General features: G+C 37.2%; 1 protein-coding gene across 1 annotated transcript in view; it reads left to right on the forward strand.

Moving 5' to 3' along the window:
- The window catches only part of DNAH7 (dynein axonemal heavy chain 7), a 249,362-nt gene that overhangs the window by 132,912 nt on the left and 95,684 nt on the right, over window positions 1–20,766 (forward strand). The window contains exons 40-45 of the mRNA XM_061147985.1: window positions 2,796–3,668; window positions 5,607–5,836; window positions 10,695–11,025; window positions 13,495–13,841; window positions 16,215–16,395; window positions 18,823–19,008. Of these exons, the coding sequence (XP_061003968.1) occupies window positions 2,796–3,668; window positions 5,607–5,836; window positions 10,695–11,025; window positions 13,495–13,841; window positions 16,215–16,395; window positions 18,823–19,008 (2,148 nt within the window). The remainder of the gene's footprint in view (window positions 1–2,795; window positions 3,669–5,606; window positions 5,837–10,694; window positions 11,026–13,494; window positions 13,842–16,214; window positions 16,396–18,822; window positions 19,009–20,766) is intronic.

Raw genomic sequence — 20,766 nt, forward strand, 5'->3', positions numbered from 1 at the left:
CCTAAAAAGAAATACTGATAGATGTCGCAACATGAACAAAACCATTACACTAGAAAACCTTACAGTAAGTGAAAGAAGCAAGACACAAAAGGCCACGTACAATACATTATTTTTCCATTTATATGAAATGTCCAGAATAAGCAAATGTTACAACAGGAACGAACCTAGGAAACATTACACTAAGTGAAAGAAGCAAGACACAAAAGGCCACGTACAATACAATATTTTTCCATTTAAATGAAAAGGCTGGAATAAGCAAATGCATAGTGATAGAAAGTAGATTAATGGTTGCCAGAGGCTGTGGGGACATGGAGTAGAAATAGTAAGGAGTGACTGCTAATGGGTGTAAGTTTTCTTTGGGGGGCTGTTGAAAAAGATCTAGAATTAGACGGTGGTAATGGCTGCACAATATTGTGAATTTCTAAAAGCTGTTGAATTATATGCTTTAAAAGTGAATTTTAGGATATGTAAATTATACATAATTAAAAGAATTTGTAATCCAGACTTTAAGATAAATAAGTTCAAAGCACAAACACAGGATAAATGCTTCTCTGCAAAGGTTTAGCTTTATGATGGAAACTTTTAAAAACCTAAGGGATAGCAATAGAATAAAAGTTGCCTGCGGGGAGGGAGGAGGGCAGGCATCCACAGGGGTGAGAGTGAGTGAGTCTGCTAAGGTTTTGAGAATGTTCTATGTCTTGATCTTGGTGGTAGTTTTGTGGGCGTATAAATGTGTGAGCATTCCTGGAGGTGTACACTGAAGATTTTTGTACCTTGTGGTAAGGAAATTTTAAAAAAGAAAAAAGGATCTTCCTAGTCATCATCCTCAAAATTTGGAAGTCAACAGATACAGAATGGGTCCCTAGATGCAGGTGTTTTGACAGTCTTTGAGAAACCCTGTCTTGGGTTCTTGCTTAATTGCAGTTAGATAATACTATACTTGATTCATGCTTAAACACTGATGCCCAATATATGTGGTTGGCTTAATTTAGTTTCCTTTCCTCATTAAAAGAAAGAGGGCTTCAGTGTCTCAATCTGAGGAAGTGACTATTGTCATATTTCGGGAAACCCAGTCGTCCAGGAGAGAGATAGCTTTTGGACTACTTGGTCAGAGTAAGTGGAAAGCTTCAATCATCCCATTTATGTAGCCACTGCTGTTGTGAAAAGGGATGACATGGGTATGTCAGCTTGACAGCCATGAAAATACTAAAATCATTATTCTTAAACATAATTAGGCTGATTCCAAGGCAGTTTGTAATCATTATTTCTCAGTTCTGTAGTGTTTTCATACCTGTTATCATTTCATTTTTGCCATGCATCTATGAGATTTGTAAGGCAAGTATTACCACTTCTATTTTATAAGGTGAAGAAGCTGATGCAGAGAGGATTAATGTTAGAAATTTTGCTGACAGAAATATGTGTTGCTTGTATCGTATGAGTATTAGTCTGCTAGTGTTGTCATAATAAAAATACCACAGACTGAGTATCTTTAACAACAGAATTTTATTCCCTCATACCTCTGGAGGCCAAAAGTACAAAATGAAGGTGCTGTCTGTGTGGATTTCTGGTGAAGGCTCTCTTCCTGGCTCACAGAGGGTTTCCTTCTCACGGTGTCCTCACAAGGTCTTCCTTCTGTGTTCCTGCCATGAGAGAATGAGGGCTCTGGTGTCCCTTCCGTTTCCTACAAGAACACCAGTCCTGTAGGATTAGGGCCCCACCCACATGACCTTTTTATACTTAATTACCTTCTTAATGGACCTCTCTCCAAATACAGTCACATTAGGGGATAAGGCTTCAGTGTACAGATGTGGGCACAGGGGAAACAATTCTGTCCAAAACAGACTGTAAAGTGAAAGTAAAAGTCGCTCAGTTGTGTCTTATTGTTTGCAACCCTATGGACTATACAGTCCATGGCATTCTCCAGGCGAGAATACTGGAGTGGGTAGCCTTTCCCTTCTCCAGGGGGTCTTCCCAACCCAGGGATCGAACCCAGGTCTCCCACATTGCAGGGGGATTCTTTACTAGCTGAGCCACAGGGAAGCCCAAGAATACTGGAATGGGTAGCCTGTCCCTTTTCCAGGGGATCTTCCTGACCCAGGAATTGAACCCAGGTCTCCTGCATGGCAGACGGATTCTTTACTGACTGAGCTATAGAGATATTCATACCACTCTGAGGAAATATTAATAGTTATGTAGCAAACTTGATTAACTATTTTTGCAGTCTCTCAACATGTGCATGTAAGTGGAGATCTGTTTTAGTACATTGCATCTGCAGTTACTTACGACAAAAATAATTAACATGTCCAAAACAAAGTTCCCTCCATCTAAGACATTCTTATGTTTTCTATAAAATATGCTTTTATAAAGACAGTAATATCTATAGACTTGCCAATAAATTCAAAATATTATCTGGCTGGGAAAAGGAAACAATCACTGCAAGGGAGTTGCAAAATCCTAGACACCGGGGCCCAGGTCTGTTACCTGTATCTGTATAGGCAGTCACCTGCCTTTGCTAATCTTTCTTCCCTTCTCTAGTCCTTAGTGCACTTAATACCTCTGTAATCTAGTGCAGTCTCCCTAATTTACCTTCATTTATTGGTAACAATGTAACTATGTTTTATTCTAAATATATGATCAAATTTAACATTTAAAATAAATATTATGCCATTCCTTGTTTAGATGTGCCCGTGGAAATTTCTTGAGAGTACTTTTTATATTACTTCATATTAGCACATAAATAGCACTTTAAAATAGGAAAATTGATTCTTAAAGCTGCTTTTTAAATTATTGTACAGGTCCTCAGAGTGTATTATGATCGCCTTCTGGATAATGCAGACAGAAGTTGGCTTATCAGCTACATTCAAGAAATCTTAAAGATACACATGGAAGAAAATTTTCATGAGCTTTTTCAAAGTTTGGATTTTGATAAAGATGGGATCGTGGAAGAAGATGACTTACGCAGCTTAATGTTCTGTGATTTCCACGATCCCAAGAGAGAGGATACCAACTACAGAGAAATTGCAGATGTGGATGCACTCCGGGTGATAGCAGAAGCTCACCTAGAAGAATACAACAATATGAGCAAAAAAACAATGAACCTTGTCTTGTTCCGATTTGCCATCGAGCACATCAGCAGAATTTCCAGGATCCTAAAACAGCCTCGCAGCCATGCTCTTCTGGTTGGTGTTGGAGGAAGTGGAAGGCAGTCTGTCACCAGATTAGCTGCCCACATGGCTGATTCTTCAGTTTTCCAGGTTGAAATCGCCAAGGGCTATGGTACCTCTGAGTGGCATGAAGATTTAAAAGTGATCTTAAGAAAATGTGCTGAAGGGGAGATGCAGGGTGTTTTCCTGTTTACAGATACTCAGATTAAAAAGGAGTCATTTCTAGAAGATGTCAACAATCTGCTAAATGCTGGGGAGGTTCCAAATCTCTTTGCATTGGATGAGAAACAGGAGATATGTGATAAGATGCGTCAGTTAGATCGCCAACGGGATAAAACTAAACAAACAGACGGAAGCCCCATAGCTCTTTTCAACATGTTTGTTGACCGCTGCCGCAATCAGTTGCACGTAGTCCTTGCCATGAGTCCCATTGGAGATGCATTTCGGATTCGTCTCAGAAAGTTCCCTGCTCTCGTAAACTGCTGTACCATTGACTGGTTTCAGGTATTGTCATGTAAATTTTCGATAGACTTCTAGAAATATTGACTCTCCATCATCAGCATGACTTATCTTAGAGTCCACCCCTACCCCACGCAATTGTGGCTCAGCAGAATTTTCTGATCAATAATAATATATTTTATGAAATTAAAATTCAAAACTCATTATAACAGAAAAACCTTTTATTACTAGTGTATACAGTCACTGACATCAACTTACTGTAGAAAGTTTTAGGGTAAAGTTGTATGTCTGTCAGTTCCTGACAGGGAAGAAAGAATAGCTGGGAAGGCCTCCCTGAGGAAAGTTGAACGAAGGAGCTGTTCATGAAGGTGTAGGCAGGATTAAAGGAGCTTGGGAGGAATGGTGAGGCAGGAAATGGTGGAGCACAGCAAGAAGATGTTACTACAGCTGCTTAAAGGGGCACAGGGAGAAAAACGTGTTACTGGAGCTTGAAGCTGTGGAAGTAGGAACGTCTGACGGGATCAGGAACCCCAAACCTAGAGTTCAGCTTCTGATAGACAGCAAGAGGGCTAGAAATGCCTCTACCTCTCTCTTCTCCCACCCTCCAGTCTCTTTCCATTAGAAAACCTGACAGAAAGTCAAAAGGAAGAAAGTCCCAGTGACCACTTTTTCTAATAAATTTCAGTATCAGAAGTATAGAACACACAAGGGTCTAGGGTAGGAAGTTTGTGAGCTGTGGCAGAGATCCCGTGAGTGAGATCTAACACATAGGAATTTTTGACCTTGGGGAATTTACATAGCCCCTTTGTCCCTCCAATTTCTGCTAAGATTTCATGAAAAAACATATTTATTGAACCCTTGCTTTGTAGCAGATCTTATTCTAAAGCTGGAGATGAGTCAGAAAATGAAGTAGACTAGGCTTCTGCTTTTCTTGAGTTTACTTACGTACTTGCAAATAGTGAAAAATAATTCCATCATACAGGGTAGCATAAATGGAGTAAAAGGTTTTCTGAATCAGTGACCTTCAGGAGGAAACATAAAGGACAAAAAGTACCAGTACTGAGAGGATCTGGTGAGAGACAATAAATTAGTGAAGACCAGGAGCTCCATAGGAAGAAGGAATAGGGTGAGAGAAACTCAGGGTGACAAGGGCATAGTACCTGAGGGGAAAATCATAGAGTTGGGTTGGAAAGGTGGAAAGGGCCAGATCAAGTAGAGATTTACAGATTAGTTTTGTTTTCAATATGTTGGGAAGTCTTCAAACAGTTGTAAATTGAGAGTGTGAAATTAGCTATTAATAATCTGCACTTGATGAGATCACTGTGGTGACTCCATAGAGCACACAGCAGGATGGACAGTTAGGACACTGTTGAAATATTCCAGAAAGACGGTAACAGAGGTGAATGGCGATTATAGGTGTAGAAGGAAAAGAGTTGGAAGCTGTTTTAGGCATGGTGCCCATAGAACTGGATTTCGAGATGGATATAGAATTGAGGTGTTTACTAAGTTGGGAAGATTGCAGCCGTTTGCGGGGGAGAAATGGACCGTGATTCAGACTTGTTGAGTTTGAGGCGATTATGAAAGAAATCAAGGAGGTAGTTATTCGTCTAATTCTGGAGTTTAGGGTAAAGGATAGTAACATTTACCTCAGAAATTTGGGGAGAATTAAATGAGATAATAATAGTAGAATGTGCAAAAAGATACACATTCTACAAATTTGGTTCCTTTTTTCTTCCTTGCTCCTGCAATACTCATGTACAATTTCTCTAACTCCTGAACAAACCAGAAAGAGTTAACAACATTACATGCATTAGCTACTGGCTCCCTGTCCCAAGTACTTGGGGGGAAGTTTCTCCTGAGTTTCTGTCCCACCCCATTCCTCATGCTTCCTCCTGCATTTCCACCATCTGTGGAGGCCCTCAGTAGTAACAGGCTCCTGTCAGTGACTTCGATGATATGCTAAAGCATTTATCTTACATTCAGTCCTGGCCTGAAGATGCACTACAGGCAGTTGCCTCCCGCTTCCTGGAAGACATTGAAATGTCAGAGGAAATACGAGATGGCTGTATTGAGATGTGTAAGAGCTTCCACACTTCTACTATAGATTTATCGACATCCTTCTATGTTGAACTTCAAAGATACAATTATGTGACACCTACCTCTTATCTTGAATTAATCTCTACCTTCAAACTGTTGTTGGAAAAGAAAAGGAGGTAAAAATGAAATTTATTCCTAAGTAAGCTATGGTGGTTTTAAAACATTTGTGTGGACAAAAATGACATAGCAAAGATGAAAATTTTTATTTCATATATGTGTATACTGTGAGTTTTGTTGAATCGTTTAATGATTTACTCCACAAACATTTTTAGGGTAGGGAGCAGGGCTTATTCTTTTGTGCACATGATTGCCTAGGACGTCATAAGTGTATAATCATATTTAAGGAATGAAGATGTGCCTCTGAGAGCTGCAGTAAGGCCCCAGGGTACTTTGACAGTGCTATTGGGCAAACGTCACTAGTGAGTAATTTTTCTTCAATAAGTAATTAGATAATAAATAAACCTTCTCTTTAGGTATTGAACAGCTGGAACCTAGAGACAGCCACTCAATATACATAGCTAGCTTTCCTTCTTTAAGTAAACTCTTATTTGAGAACATCAATACAAACATCAGTAAACTTATATACTATAGAACGTGTCAATGTGAGCTTTTTTGATGTTGTTGAGGTTAACTTATACATGCAGTAAAGTTGATTCAATAGTTTCTTTGATTCTAAAAATTAATCCTTAGTCTGCTTGGGTCAGGAAGATCCACTGGAGGAGGAAATGGCAACCACTCTGGTATTCTTGCCTAGAGAATTCCATGGACAGAGGAGCCTGGTGGGCTACAGTCCATGGGGTCACAGAGTCAGACATGACTGAGCACATGACCCACTTTCCACACACACACACACACACATATATTATAAAATGTAAAAATAAAGACACACATATATATTATAAAATGCAAAAATATACACATGTATATTATAAAATATAAAAATAAAGACACACATATGTATTATAAGATGTAAAAATAAATTACCTATGAAGTTAAATGTTTAGAAATTTTACTAATCACCTTTAAGGAGGTCTTTTACTAATGAAATTTATTTTAAGCAATTTATATATTACATTTATAAATTTTAATATTATTATTTCCCTGATTTAACAAACTAAACTTTCCCAGGTACTTAATTTATATAAAATCTGGTAAGTTAAACTTACACATATGGTAAGCCTTAAGCTTTTTTAAGTGTTTGACTATTACCTATAGACTTGATGGGATTTTTTTTTTAACATGAAAACACGAATTAACTGTTGCTCAATTATGCAACTTATCAGGGCTTCCCTGGTGCGCAAACAGTAAAATAGCTCCCTGCAGTGCAGGAGACTCATCAGGAAAGTCTCCTGGAGAAAGGAATGGCTATCCACTCGAGTATTCTTGCCTGGAGAATTCCATAGAAACAGCAGCCTGGAGGGCTACAGTCCATGGGGCTGCAAAGAGCTGGACACAACTGAGCAACACACACACATACATATTGAGGCACAAGGCTGACCTGTGAATCTAACAGACCAAATGCCTTTAAATATTAAATATACTTGAAACACCAAATGTGCACAGAGTCCTGACCAAAAACAAAAGTTAATTTTTGCATATTAACTGTAGATCTTTCTAAATTTTCCTACGGCTCTCTCATTATCTCAGGCATTTTTAAGTACTTTTTTCTTGTATTATCTAAGATGCTATCTAGACTGTGGGAAACTTCTCAGCCATATTTACAGTGACTTTGGTAATGCCTTCTATAGCAGAGGTGTCATAGCTTCCTATTCATCTTGGTCCACACCCCATATTGAATCATACCAATAGCATTTTTCCATCTACTAGTGAAATCTGCAAGCCCCACCCAAGGCTACTACATAACTTGACTGAATTTTATTTTTTTTTTTGACTGTCAAGATATTATCTTTCCACTTAGATCTTAGGATTTTAACCTAATGGAATCTTGTTTTTCTCCCCCTGTATTTTCCTATCCAGGAGGATCAAAACCTCTTGGAGAGTCTGATTAATTGGGAGGTATCACTTATATCTCTCTTTGACTATATGCTCGCAATATTTAAGACCATCCTAACTGGAAAAAAGATTGTAAAAATGAGATACAAACTGAGAGAAAAGTTGAAAATAATAATTTTCTAGGCATTTTTATATATTCTTGATGACATTGAAAATTTCCTCTGTCTAAAAATGTTCTCCTTTGCCTCTACTAGAATCCCCACCATGTACTTCAGTTCAGTTCAGTCGTTCAGTCGTGTCCAACTCTTTGCAACCCCATGGACTGCAGCATGCCAGGCCTCCTTGTCCATCACCAACTTCCAGAGTTTATTCAAGCTCATGTCCATTGATTCGGTGATGCCATCCAACCATTTGATTCTCTGTCATCCCCTTCTCCTCCTGCCCTCAATCTTTCCTAGCATCAGGGTCTTTTCAAATGAGTCAGATCTTTGCATCAGGTGGCAAAAGTATTGGAGTTTCATCTTCAGTCCTTCCAATGAATATTCAGGACTGACTTCCTTTAGGATGGACTGGTTGGATCTTGCTGTCCAAGGGACTCTCAAGAGTCTTCTCCAACACCACAGTTCAAAAGCATCAATTCGTCGGTGCTCAGCTTTCTTTATAGTCCAACTCTCACATCCATACAGGACCATTGGAAAAACCATAGCCTTGACCAGACAGACCTTTGTTGACAGAGTAATGTCTCTGCTTTTTAATATGCTGTCTAGGTTGGTCATAGCTTTTCTTCCAAGGAGCAAGGAGCTTTTAATTTCATGGTTACAATCACCATCTGCAGTGATTTTGGAGCTCCAAAAATAAAGTCTGCCACTGTTTCCATTGTTTCCCCATCTATTTGCCATGAAATGATGGGACTGGATGCCATGATCTTAGTTTTCTGAATGTTGAATTTTTCACTTTTTCACTCTCCTTTTCACTTTCATCAAGAGGCTCTTTAGTTCTTCTTTGCTTTCTGCCATAAGGGTGGTGTCATCTGCATATCTGAGGTTATTGATATTTCTCCCAGCAATCTTGATTCCAACTCGTACTTCCTCCAGCCCAGCATTTCTCATGATGTACTCTCCATATAAGTTAAATAAGCAGGGTGACAATATACAGCCTTGACGTACTCCTTTCCTGATTTGGAACCAGTCTGTTGTTCCATGTCCAGTTCTAACTGTTGCTTCCTGACCTGCATACAGGTTTCCCAGGAGGCAGGTCAGGTGGTCTGGTATGCCCATCTCTTTCAGAATTTTCCATAGTTTGTTGTGATCCACATAGTCAAAGGCTTTCGCATAGTCAATAAAGCAGAAATAGATGTTTTTCTGGAAGTCTTTTGCTTTTTTGATGATCCAGAGGATGTTGGCAATTTGATCTCTGGTTCCTCTGACTTTTCTAAATCCAGCTTGAACATCTGGAAGTTCACGGTTCACATATTGTTGAAGCCTGGCTTGAAGAATTTTGAGCATTACTTTACTAGCGTGAGAGATGAGTGCAATTGTGCGGTAGTTTGAGCCTTCTTTGGCATTGCCTTTCTTTGGGATTGGAGTGAGAACTGACCTTTACCAACTACAGTAACCCCTAGTTATTCTTCCCTTAGTAGCTGAAGTCTTCCGATCTCTTTATAGCCAGGTAGTATTGTAACCTAGAAGCAAGCGCTCAGCTTCCCTGCCAGGAAACCAGTGTGATAGCCAACAAAGGGTCACGTGGGTTGAGCCACCACACTGAAACTGCTTCATGCTGGCCGGGGGCCAGACCTTTCCTGTGCTTGCTCCACAGGGGTTCCACTGAAACCAGACTCACATATAACATGGTGTCCTCTCTCCAGTCTCCTCAGTTCACATTGCTGTAACATATTTTGCTCAGAGGGAATCAGCTTATCACAGGAGTGTGACATGCCCTGACTTGCAATGTTTTCTTTTATTTCAGTGACAGCCTTTTCAGTTTTCTGGCTCAAACCAGCTAAGCACTCAGTTGAAGAGTGTGCTTCCATCTTTAGACAATTATTGGGTTGGTTAGTTACCAACACCAACCTACTTTTTGAAAAGAATTTCTAAAATGCGTCGCTTTTTACTTTGAAACATTATGACATCTCAGATATTTAAAATGAGACAAATTATAAAGAAGCATTTTCTCAAGATGTGTAATTATCTCTGGAACATATATGAATGCAAATCAAAAATTTAAAGTATATTAAAATATTACATTATTTTGAAATCAATTATTATTACTTTATAAGAATTTTGTACCAAAAAAAGAGTTGAGCTTTATTCTCTGGCCACTTGCATTTTAAATGAAAAATTCCTATTTCAAGATAGTTAACACATATTAAAATTATGTGCCACATTTGGCAATGCTCAAGCAATATATTTTGGGTACTGAAGTCTATTTAAAATAATTGATTATAAAAAGATTTTAAGGAAAATATTGTTGTTGGAATAAACTTCCCAAGATGACTAATTACAGAGGTATATCATTCATCTTGATGGAGGAGGTTCCTTGACTTATACTTAGTATATTTTTCTTTTGAATTTGTTATATGCCTAGATACTGTGATAGATACTGGCAGTACAAACAAATCCCAAGACATACTGTCTGCTTTTAATTGCACAAAATCTAGAATTCTAGAGTTCATATTTTTTTACCAACTGTTAATATATGCAAAAATCTTTCAAACCACTTTTTTAAAGTTGAAGTATGCTTAATTTACAATGTTGTGTCAGTTTCAGGGGTTAAGCAAAGGGATTAAGTTATTTATGTGTGTGTGTGTGTGTGTGTGTGTGTGTGTGTGTGTGTGATTTTTCAGATTCTTTTCCATTATAGTTTATTACAAGATATTGATTATAGTTCCCTGTGCTATACAGTAGGTCCACTTCTTTAGTTATGCCTTGAAAAAATATGAAAAGCTAAAGAACACTAATTTTTTTCCTTGAAGAAGAAGCCTAGAGCCTGACAGCTAACCTTGTTTTATCTCTTTGCTTTTAGTGAAGTCATGAAAATGAAAAAGAGGTATGAAGTGGGTTTGGAGAAACTGGATTCTGCTGCATCTCAAGTAGCCACAATGCAATACGAGTTAGAGGCTCTACATCCCCAGTTAAAAGTTGCCAGCAAAGAGGTTGATGAAATGATGTTGATCATTGAGAGGGAATCTGTAGAAGTTTCCAAAACTGAAAAAATCGTGAAAGCTGATGAAACAATAGCAAACGAACAAGCTATGGCTGCCAAAGCCATCAAAGATGAATGTGATGCTGACCTGGCGGGGGCTCTGCCCATATTAGAGTCAGCACTGGCTGCCCTTGACACCCTCACTGCGCAGGTGAGAGCCCAGCCGCGGGCTTGCTGGGAGACCTGTTAGCATAAATAAGTGCTGCAGTTTGCTCTGTCTTTCCAAAGTCTCCACATTGAATGCGATTGAAATCATTTTCAAATTGGCCGAAAGATTCCCTAACTGACCTGGGAAAAAGAAATGGACATGCAAGACTAAGACAGTTTTGAAAAGAAAGTTTTCAAATATTCTAAACAACCTACAGCAATTATTATTTCAGGAACTTTGCAGAGCAACTTTAATTGATAGGGGCATGAATATACACTTTCATTCTATGTACACTTTTTCATATTTAGAAACTTGTCGCTGGGTATGCTTTACAGTATATATGGGAAGGTGTTGTGTCCGTGTTTGTCAGTGGGTTTTTTGTGTGTGTGATACATATGTCACTTTATTTATGATTTTTAATATATGATAACTGTTAGTATAAAAATTTATAATTGTTATAAAACAAAATATTTTATTGTATAATAACATAGCTTTGACAGTATTAAAAATTAAAACATGAAGGGGAACATTTCAGTTAAGAAAGATTAAGATGAATTTTGAAAAATAGTGTTGACGATCTCAACTAAACTTTTGGGTGAATTAGTAGAGGATGGGACTTCCCTTGTGGCTCAGCTGGTAAAGAATCCGCCTGCAATGCAGGAGACCTGGGTTCAATCCCTGGGTTGGGAAGATTCCCTGGAGAAGGAAAGCCTACCCACTCCAGTATTCTGGCCTGGAGAATTCCATGGACTGTATAGTCCGTGGGGTGGCAAAGAGTTGGACATGGCTGAATGACTTTCACAGCACACACAGGAGAGGATGTGTTAGATCCATTCTTCACACCTTCCTCAAAAATAGGTTTCAGATTGAAGTTTAAATATAAATAGTTATATTACATTATAAAATAGTATAAAATGTAGGTCAGATGTTAATAATTGTGGAATATAAACTAGGACTGAAGATTTCTTTGGTATAAGAGAAATCAGAGAAGAAAACACTAAGCAATATTGTTTGTAATATATATGCTCTGGATACTCTCTTGTATTTTTCATAAATAAGAGAATTTTTATACCTTAAAATGTAATGGTACATTTTTTTACCTAAAAAGGTAATGAATTTTAGTACCTAAAAATCAACACATTTTATTTCATATAAACACCATGGATAGAAGTTTAGAAACACTAAGGAAAAAAATCTTTCAACTGCATGGGAAACAAAATACTAATATACTTCTGTGTGTAAAGCTCTTATAAACCACTAAGAGAAAAAATGGCTCTAACATAATATAGTAAGTGATATGAAGAAGTACTAATTCAAAAAGGAGGAAACACAAATAGTTAATAATGATATGAAAATATATCATACCTCACTTGTATTTAAAGTCTGTGTATTTAAACTCTATACAGTTCATGGAATTCTCCAGGCCAGAATGCTGGAGTGGGTAGCCATTCCCTTCTCCAGGGGATCTTCCCAACCCAGGGATTGAACACAGGTCTCCCACATTGCAGGGGGATTCTTTTTTTTTCTTTGTTTTTGCAGGTGGATTCTTTACCAGTTGAACTACTAGGGAAGCCCAAGGAATACTGGAGTAGGTAGCCTGTACCTTCTCCATCAGATCTTCCCAACCCAGGAGTTGAACCAGGGTCTCCTGAATTGCAGGTGGATTCTTTATCAGCTGAGCTACCAGGAAAGCCCCAAAAGAAATACAAATCAAAATAAAATTTCTTTTGCCTGATAGAATGCTTACCCATGTTGTTAAGGGTATATGTAATAAAACAGGCACCCTTATATATTTTCTGCAGGGCAGTTTGTCAATATTTGTCAAAAACTTAAAAAAAAGACATTAAGACTTTAATTGTAATAGTAAAGAAGAAAAAGGCATGGAGTGTTAGGATTATGGTTCATATCTATATATCAGAAAGCTATGCAGCATTAAAAATGATGTAAATGTTTACTAGCACGAGAGTATGTTTATTATATATTATTAAAATAGAACAGTTTAAAACAGCATGTACATTAGATATACTATGATTCCACTGGTTAAAATAGGGCAAATACACTGGTTTATAGCATACACACATGAAAAAAATGTAGAGAAATGTAAAGTAAGATGTTTACAGGAATTAACTATATATGATTGGTTTTACAGGAGACATATGTACAGTTTCTCTCTATTTTTCTGTTTGTATCTATAACTTTTATAGTTTTTAAGAAGGAGCAAAGCTCTTACTTTGGGACAGTCAAAAGAAAGCTCTTTCATGTGTTCTTGAAGTGGATTTCATGTCGTAAGTGATCGCAGGGTATTTTCGCATTACTCTTCTCAACACTTCATGATATAATTCTATCACTGTCACCAGCTTCTGACACTTATCACTGTCAGTGAATAGCGAGTTTCTATCTTATGGCTTAGTTTGAAAATAGGAACCAAACCCAAGTCCTATGTAAACAATTCTTGCATGTTGTTATTTCAAGGACATTACAGTGGTAAAATCCATGAAGAGTCCTCCCGCTGGTGTCAAGCTTGTTATGGAAGCCATATGCATCTTGAAAGGCATCAAAGCTGACAAAATCCCTGACCCAACAGGTACAGGGAAAAAGATTGAGGATTTCTGGGGTCCTGCCAAAAGACTCCTTGGTGACATTCGATTTCTGCAGTCACTTCATGAGTATGACAAGGACAATATTCCTCCAGCTTACATGAACATCATAAGAAAAAATTATATTCCAAATCCAGATTTTGTTCCAGAAAAGATAAGAAATGCTTCCACAGCAGCTGAAGGCCTGTGCAAATGGGTCATAGCAATGGATTCATATGATAAGTAAGTAGTGACAAGAAAACAAACTTTCTTTTTTCAAGTTGGTTCTTCAGGTAATATGAAACCTATGTGCTACATGGTGAGAGGCTCCTCAGAAAGTCAGGTCTAATGCCTGCTCTGGCATGCTTACTGGAGGCAGGACTGTACCAACCACATAGCATAGTGCATGATATTTAAGCTTCTTGGACTCAGGAGCATTTTGTTGTTCTTCAGTGGTAAGTCGTGTCGGACTCTTTGCAACTCGATGGACTGAGGCGCACCAGGCTTCCCTGTCTTTCATTATCTCCCAGGGTTTGCTCAAACTTGTGTCCATTGATTTGGTGGTGATGATATCTGACCATCTCAACCTTTTATACGCTAAAAAATTATTATAGACCCCCAACCTTTTTATCAATATATTAGAAATTAAAACTGAGAATTAAAAAAAAATATTTACTGATTCATTTCTAAAAAGCAACAAACTTTACATAAATACTTCTTTTTTAAAGTCCACATTTTCAAAAAATTTTGGAAGAAAAGTGGTGGCATTTTATACTTTTGCAAATCTCTTTACTATGTTCTTTAAGAGAAGACAGCTGGATTCTCAGATCTGCTTCTTCATTCAATCTGCAAAGAAAATACAGCCTCACACAGATGTTTAGATGACAGGGAGGGCCTCATTGGAGTCCCTGAGGGGGAGGGGACATGTCTTGGACCACATTTTGAAAACAACGCTTAACGTATAGTCTTTGATGAAACAAACAGTCTTTATAGATGATTATATGAGGAACATTTATATCATATACAAAACAGTAAAAATTGTTGGTTATTCCTTTGAAAAGCAACTATTACAGGCTATCTTTAAATCTCACATACAATTCTATTTGTATATGAGATGTGTATGTCTATATTACATGCTATATATGTTTTGGACAATGAGGTATTCTGTTAATGATAAATTTTAATTTAATGTTTTATCATTTATTTGGGTTTCCCCGATGGCTCAGCTGTAAAGAATCTGCCTGCAATGCAGGAGATGCAGGAGACACAGGTTAGATCCTTGGGTTGGGAAGGTCCCCTGGAAGAGGAAATGGCAATTCACTCCAGTATTCTTGCCTGAACAATCCCATGGACAGAGGAACCTGGTGGGCTACAGTCCAAAGGGTCGCAACGAGTCAGACACGGCTGAGCAACTGAGCGCACGTGCACACATACATTTATTTAGAGTGGTGACACTGCTGATTCCATTTTCTAGAAGAGAATCTAGATCTCTAGTTTTCCCTACATAGTCCCTTTTATTACTGACACACATATTTATAAGATACCTGGTTTTAGTTAAGGGTATATTCTGAAATTTGAAAAAAAGTAAAATATAAAGACAGGAGCATTATTGTTATAGGTATATAATAAGCCTGGAAGAGAAAAAAACAAAAGAGCTGGGGAACTGAAGAAGTGGGTGGATACAATATCATTTTAACTATTTTGAGATAAAAATAAAATAGTAAGATTAATCCACAAAATAATAAAAATTAAAATGAAAGAATAAGATGACATAAATAAAATACCCTTCCTTTCTTCATTGTTATTAAGCCTGAATGAGTTAGGCTAGTTTCCATAAACACTGTAATATTTTACATGTATGTGCTTATTCTCCTTTTCCAAAATCACCAAAATTGACACTGGCAACAATTTAATATTTGTCTGTGGTTTAAAAAAAATCACTTATTTAGGGGCTTTCCTGGTGGCTCAGACAGTAAAGAATCTGCCTGCAATGCAGGAGACCCGGGTTTGATCTCTGGGTTGGGAAGATACCCTGCCTGGAGAATTCTATGGGACAGAAGAGCCTGGCGGGCTACAGTCCATGGGGTCTCGAAGAGTCAGACGTGGCTGAGCGACTAACACATATATGCAATCACTTATTTGAAAATATTATATATATTTGATATCTATTTTGAGAATCATATTTTATTGCTGGCATTAACTTTGTTAAATATAAGATATAGAAATCAGTATAGGTTTTATGTGAAGACGTGTTTTGGGTTATAATAAGGATTTTAGAAAAGCTATTCATGTATTCTACTATTGTGTGAAAATTGTATAAATCTTAATTATGTTGAATTGGTTCACAGTGCTTTTCAGGTCTACGTATCCTTCTACCTTTCTGTATGTTCTGCTCATTTGGGGAGTTTGATATTGAGACTCCACATAAAAATCTTAATTTATCTAAAATAATTGTAATATATAGTAGAGCTATACATAATCTTGTTCTGTATTTTCCAAGTCTCCTGTAAATGTGTTATCACTCTTTCATAATTAAAAAAAAAAAGTAAATTCAGTGATGGAAAGTACACTAGAATATTAAACATGTATTTAATTTTCCAATTTTACTTTTGGCAGAGTGGCAAAAATCGTAGCTCCCAAAAAGATAAAACTGGCTGCAGCTGAAGGGGAGCTTAAAATTGCTATGGATGGTCTCAAAAAGAAGCAGGCAGCACTTCGGGAAGTTCAGGACAAGCTGGCCAGGCTTCAGGACACACTCGAACTAAATAAACAAAAGAAAGCTGACTTAGAAAACCAGGTATAGTATAATACAGACAGACATAGGCAAATCTTCAGTTACTCTAAATAGGAATAATGTTCACGCTGGTACAAAAACAGCAATACTGTTTTCTTCCTGGTCAGGAGTTGACAAACAGTGGACCACAGTATAAACCAACCTTTGTGTGGCCCACAAGCTAATGATGACTTTGACATTTTTAAATGATTACATATTAAATGATTATAGAAGTTTCTATATAATATTCTGAGTTTTGCCTCTTGGTCTTTAACCTCTGAGCCACCAGGGAAGACTCATAATGAAGAATGATTTAAATAATTTAGCTCAATATTCTAGTAATCTATAGTAGAGATGGTTGGCATTTTTTTTCTTTTTGTGGGCTCTTTATCAGAGGTTAAAGCGTTTGCCCGCAATTCGGGGGACCGGGGTTTGATCCCTGGGTCGGGAAGATCCCCTGGAGAAGGAAATGGCAACCCACTCCAGTACTTTTGCCTGGAGAATCCCATGGACGGAGGGGCCTGGTAGTCTACACGGGTCGCAAAGAGTCGGACACGACTGAGCGACTTCACTTCACTTCATTATGAGTGAGAAAATGGAAAACCAAATTGTTAAGTAACAGTTATATAAAAATTAATGGCAGAGCTGAGATTAGAATTCAATACCCAGAACCATACTGTGTCCACTGGAAAGGTTTTTAGACTAAAATCATTACTCCAACTTAGTGATACCTTTTGTAAAAAGTAATTGCTAGGATCTGATTATGTTCCCCAGAAAAGTCCAAGCATTTTGATATACAGTCAATATTTACTGAGTGCTTATCATGTGCAAGGCACTGTTCTGACAGCAATGTATGTCACTGATTCTCACAAAAGCTTTCTGAGGGAGGTAATCTTTTTAGATTATTTTCTAGGAACTAAAGCACAAAAAAGTTAAGCAACTTGCTCATGGTCAACCCAGTTTCTAAGTTTAGATCCAAGTGCAGGCAATCTGACTCTAATACATTTCTCTTTCCCATCCTAGTGGGCTGCTTCTTTCCGTACAATATGTGCACAAATTCTATATTTGTACAATCTGTGATATTGTGCTAATCTTAAAAATGTGTCCTATTATTTGACAAGGTCTTCAAGTGATCAATTTTAGTTTAAATAATATAACTAATAGATAGATATGTGGTTGCTCACTGTAAACATTTTTCAACTATGCTCTGTTTGAAATTATTTTTCATAATAAAATGTTAGAAAATTATGGTAATGTAAAATGAATATGTGTACTAAAAGCTTGCTTTGGAAGAGAAATTTTGGTTAAAATGTTTTTACTTAGTAGTTTCTGATGGCAGCTTTATTATGGTCCAAGACCTGATTTAACATTTTAGTAAAGAGAAAAATGTGTGAAGAAAGAAACCAGGATGCAAAAGGGAATAAAAAGAGGGAAAATTAACAGGAAAGGTTTTTAAAGAAGTATCAAAAATCTTACTAATTACATACCTTCTGCTCTTTTAAACCCATCTTTATATAAACTTTTATGATATTTTATATGTTTAACTCTAAAGGCATTTATTATTATTAATATAAATATTAATAGCATAGGAAAAAGTACAAGCCAAATTCTCATTCCAAAATAATCTAAATGTCTCTGTTTTTATCAATTATTTACTTCTTTTCATGTAAATTATTTCATTTTGAACTTTAAGATAACCTTTACTTAATCTTGTCATTCTCCAAAAATAATATGTCACTTAAAATTAATCAAAATAATTCAGATATTCCACTGGAACATTGCTATTTCATGGTTTAAAATGGCTTTTGCCCAAGTTTTCCACATTTGTAATTATCCTTCCTCTTTTTTGAAAATAACATTGCTTAATTATGTATAATCAAACTTGGTTGACAGTCTTACACACAAAGTAGGCTCTCAGCTATTGACTGATGTCCTAATTTAAGGTTAATTGCAAGTGTCTGAGTAGGCTGACACAATTTAGCAGCTTGAAAACTGTGCTTTGTAAGTAAGCATAAATTATTAAAACTTTTAAACATTTAACCTTTAAAGTTATCATTAAATCAGCCATAAGTTAAATGAGGGGGAAACGTTCATAGAATATTTAAAATAAAATGCACTTTGATTATTAAAATGGTGGGTAAAACTTTCACTGTCTCATACTGTAGCTCATTTCCTTAAATAGAGCAGTTGTTTGTGGTATATGATAAATACCTGTTATGAGTTTTACAAATTAGATTAAAATACTCTCTTTACTATGAAAAATTCTAAAAGATCATGGACTCTCCAGTCTTCATAGTGAATTTCTGCACATTTTTCTTCCACAGAGTGTTAAAAAAAGAAAATTCCAGGTGCAACTGTAATTTAAAAATTTATCCCTGAGGTTAAAATCTGGCAAAATTTTTAACTTACTCTCCTCGTAGGTGTTGATAAAGGTTTACTTCTATTTTTGAGGTTGATCTGTGCAGCAAAAAGCTAGAACGAGCTGAACAATTGATCGGAGGCCTTGGGGGTGAGAAAACACGATGGAGCCAGACAGCTCTGGAGCTGGGGCAGCTGTACATCAACCTGACGGGGGACATCCTCGTTTCCTCAGGGGTCGTGGCTTACCTTGGAGCCTTCACATCTAACTATCGACAGGTAGGGAATACTTGTCCACCTCTCGGGTCCCCTCTTGATCCTCCTGGTATAACCAACATTAATCTTGCATTTTGTTGTTATTGTTGTTTGGAGTTCTTGCTAAGTATGAGGGAGAAAAATGTTTGCAAGTGAGTTTTAGTTGTATATTTTAATTATTCAGTAAGTTAGCTTGGTGACCAAAAAATGCTATATTAAATACTCTTCTAATTGTTTTAGAATTGTTTTTGAAACAAAAAGATCTACTTTAGGAAATCATGTGAAATGGTAGGCCCTAGTAAAAAAATTTTAGTTCTTATAAACAAGTATAAAGGTATCAGGATTTTTTTTGATGTTTTTAATCAACTACTCTCAATGAGTCTCAATAATAAATCATTTCCAAATGACTTCAGAAGCTAAAGCTTCCTTAACCTTTAGTTTTAGTTTAGGAAAAGATGAACCTGCCTAAAAACAATTGATCAGGAGCATCTTCCCTAAGAAAATAAATACCAAGTTCCCTGCTTCAAATTCCCACCCCTCTGATGAATTCTGCCTCAGTCTTATCCTTGACCCCACTCCTAACCCTGCTTCTTCTCCCAACTTTTTTCTTCCACTTTTCAGTTTCTTTCTCAATGAGACCCAGCATATTCTTCAGCTCTGTTTAGGAATACAACCCAGGACATGGCCCTGCCAAAGCAGAAGAAGGCAATGAGAATAAAGAGAAATTTGAAGCATTTGGCAGTAGCTTCTGGTGTCAAGGAAAGGGAGAAAGAGTAAATGAAAACTCACTTCTTTTTTTTTTTTTTTAATTTTTTTATTAGTTGGAGGCTACTTACTTCACAATATTTCAGTGGGTTTTGTCATACACTGATATGAATCAGCCATAGATTTACACGTATTCCCCATCCCAATCCCCCCTCCCACCTCCCTCTCCACCCGATTCTCTGGGTCTTCCCAGTGCACCAGGCCCGAGCACTTGTCTCATGCATCCCACCTGGGCTGGTGATCTGTTTCACCATAGATAGTATACATGCTGTTCTTTTGAAACATCCCAACCTCACCTTCTCCCACAGAGTCCAAAAGTCTGCTCTGTATTTCTGTGTCTCTTTTTGTGTTTTGCATATAGGGTTATCATTACCATCTTTCTAAATTCCATATATATGTGTTAGTATGCTGTAATGTTCTTTATCTTTCTGGCTTACTTCACTCTGTATAATGGGTTCCAGTTTCATCCATCTCATTAGAACTGATTCAAATGAATTCTTTATAATGGCTGAGTAATATTCCATGGTGTATATATACCACAGCTTCCTTATCCATTCATCTGCTGATGGGCATCTAGGTTGCTTCCATGTCCTGGCTATTATAAACAGTGCTGCGATGAACAATGGGGTGCACGTGTCTCTTTCAGATCTGGTTTCCTCTGTGTGTTTGCCCAGAAGTGGGATTGCTGGGTCATATGGCAGTTCTATTTCCAGTTTTTTAAGGAATCTCCACACTGTTTTCCATAGTGGCTGTACTAGTTTGCATTCCCACCAACAGTGTAAGAGGGTTCCCTTTTCTCCACACCCTCTCCAGCATTTATTGCTTGTAGACTTTTGGATAGCAGCCATCCTGACTGGCGTGTAATGGTACCTCATTGTGGTTTTGATTTGCATTTCTCTGATAATGAGTGATGTTGAGCATCTTTTCATGTGTTTGTTAGCCATCTGTATGTCTTCTTTGGAGAAATGTCTGTTTAGTTCTTTTGCCCACTTTTTGATTGGGTCATTTATTTTCCTG

This window comes from Dama dama, chromosome 8 (genome assembly GCF_033118175.1).
Source record: "Dama dama isolate Ldn47 chromosome 8, ASM3311817v1, whole genome shotgun sequence".
Lineage (NCBI taxonomy): Eukaryota > Metazoa > Chordata > Mammalia > Artiodactyla > Cervidae > Dama > Dama dama.